Source organism: Durotheca rogersii, assembly GCF_024521655.1.
Source record: "Durotheca rogersii strain YMJ 92031201 chromosome Unknown GGS23scaffold_4, whole genome shotgun sequence".
NCBI lineage: Eukaryota > Fungi > Ascomycota > Sordariomycetes > Xylariales > Xylariaceae > Durotheca > Durotheca rogersii.
In genome coordinates, this window is record NW_026251235.1 from 1,401,601 (window position 1) to 1,403,331 (window position 1,731).

Below are 1,731 nucleotides of genomic sequence, written 5' to 3' on the forward strand. Positions count from 1 at the left end.
TGACATAAAGGGCACGAGGGGCACGAGGGGCGCGAGAAGCACAAGGGAGCGGATAGCTTTCCAAACAGCTTCCTACAGTGTGCTCACCAACGATGATGGAAGGTGAGTCTATTACCTATGATTCTTTGCCAGCCCCCGCTTCAGTGAAATAGAAGGGAGGGAGCGAACTGCTGCCGGCCTCCACTGGCTACCTAGACTAGGCCCCCTTCTTATCCCAAGAACCGTGATGGCGTCGCCGTGCTCAGATCAACCGGGTCCTTGCCTAGCCGGGGCCATACCCGACGCCGACTATCTCACAATGTGCATGTATACAGAGATTCTATAAAGTGAAGATGATAAGCGTAAGTAGCTAGGTGTGGGCAGGCGTGGATCCGAAGAGGAGTAGAGAGGCGCATAGAGGAGCATATAAAGCTACATCGCAGGGTTGGGTTGAAACCGGATTGTAATTAATTCTTATGACCTGGATGAGGTAGCATGTGTCTGGCAGTTGTTGTCTGTCGCTGGTTGCTTGCCCAGCCCGGCTTCGACGCTCTCACAATCGGCCTCTCCCAGCAGAATCGAATCATTCGCCAACACATATCTACACAGACGGCGATAGTCACCGTGGCTTTCGGGCTAATTGACGACTGGTTACCTGCGTGGAGGACTCGCCGGCCGAGAAGAGCACCGTCGAGATGGCGCAATCTGTTGTACTCGTCGTGTTCACTCCCCTCAGCATCTCGGTGACGGCGCTGCGCTTCGCCATGACCCGCTAGAATGGGCGGAAGCCCAGCACCGAGGACTGGCTGGCTACCGTGGCCGCTCTGTCTATCACCGGCGTCAACTTCGGGGCATTGATGGGAATAAGGCAGCGGATGCGACGGCCTTCTCTCAACCCATCTGGCCGTCGCCGACAAAGTTCCAGGTGTGGTCTGCAGCCATCAGCATCCCCAACGGACGCGAAATCGAGCAAGAAATCGCCGAAAGCCCAGCAGACTATAAGCGCATACACCAAATATGTCCCTTCAATATTCTACTTGAGGAGAGCTCGTGGAGGCTGTAGGTAGAGATGCACCTTGTTTCCTCTCGTCCCAGTTCGATAGCGCCAATACGTAGGTACCCACTGACATGAAGACTGGCTACTTAGTGGGACATGGTAGGTCTGTATTTCTATTTTGTGCACGCGCTCACCGTCAAGCTCAGCGTCCTGGCGCTCTGCCGCCGCATCTTCGGCGTCAACAAGACCTACAGGATCTGGATGGACGTTCTGGCGATCGCCCAGACTGTACTGTTCATCATATTTTGCGTTTTCTAAGGCCTACATTACCGGTGTTTCCAAAGATATTTCGATCGCGCTGTACCGGGGAGCCACCAACATGACGGGTGAACGATTACCGATCCTACCATAGTGGCTCTAGCCACGTACATGATCCGACCCCTCGAGAGGCCACGGTTCCTTTTCGGCCTCGGCGCCTTATACGCCCTTCTCCAGTGCCGTCCAGGAGCGTAGCTACTAACCGGAATGCTCGATCGAGGGCTAGCCTCATAGGCATCACCAAGATCCCCATCACCTATTCCCAGGAGGACATACCTATGTAGGTCCCCTGTCCCCTTTCCGCCCCATTCTCCTCACACCGGTTCACCATCTAACGAATCCGCCCACTACTATTATAGACCCCTTCAGCATGGTATCGAACCCGAGCGCCGTCCAGATATTTGCATCCATGCTCCGTTGCTGCCTGCCCGTGTTCC

At 55.0% G+C, this 1,731-nt stretch overlaps 1 protein-coding gene across 1 annotated transcript; it reads left to right on the forward strand.

The window, feature by feature from the left end:
• Positions 1-674: 674 nt before the first annotated feature.
• GGS23DRAFT_594184 (uncharacterized protein) lies at positions 675-1,294 on the forward strand (the record flags this gene model as incomplete). The annotated part of the gene is made up of 2 exons (XM_051518124.1): positions 675-722; positions 1,127-1,294. 2 exons carry the CDS (start codon positions 675-677, stop codon positions 1,292-1,294), a joined length of 216 nt encoding a protein of 71 aa, XP_051374741.1.
• Positions 1,295-1,731: the final 437 nt, after the last annotated feature.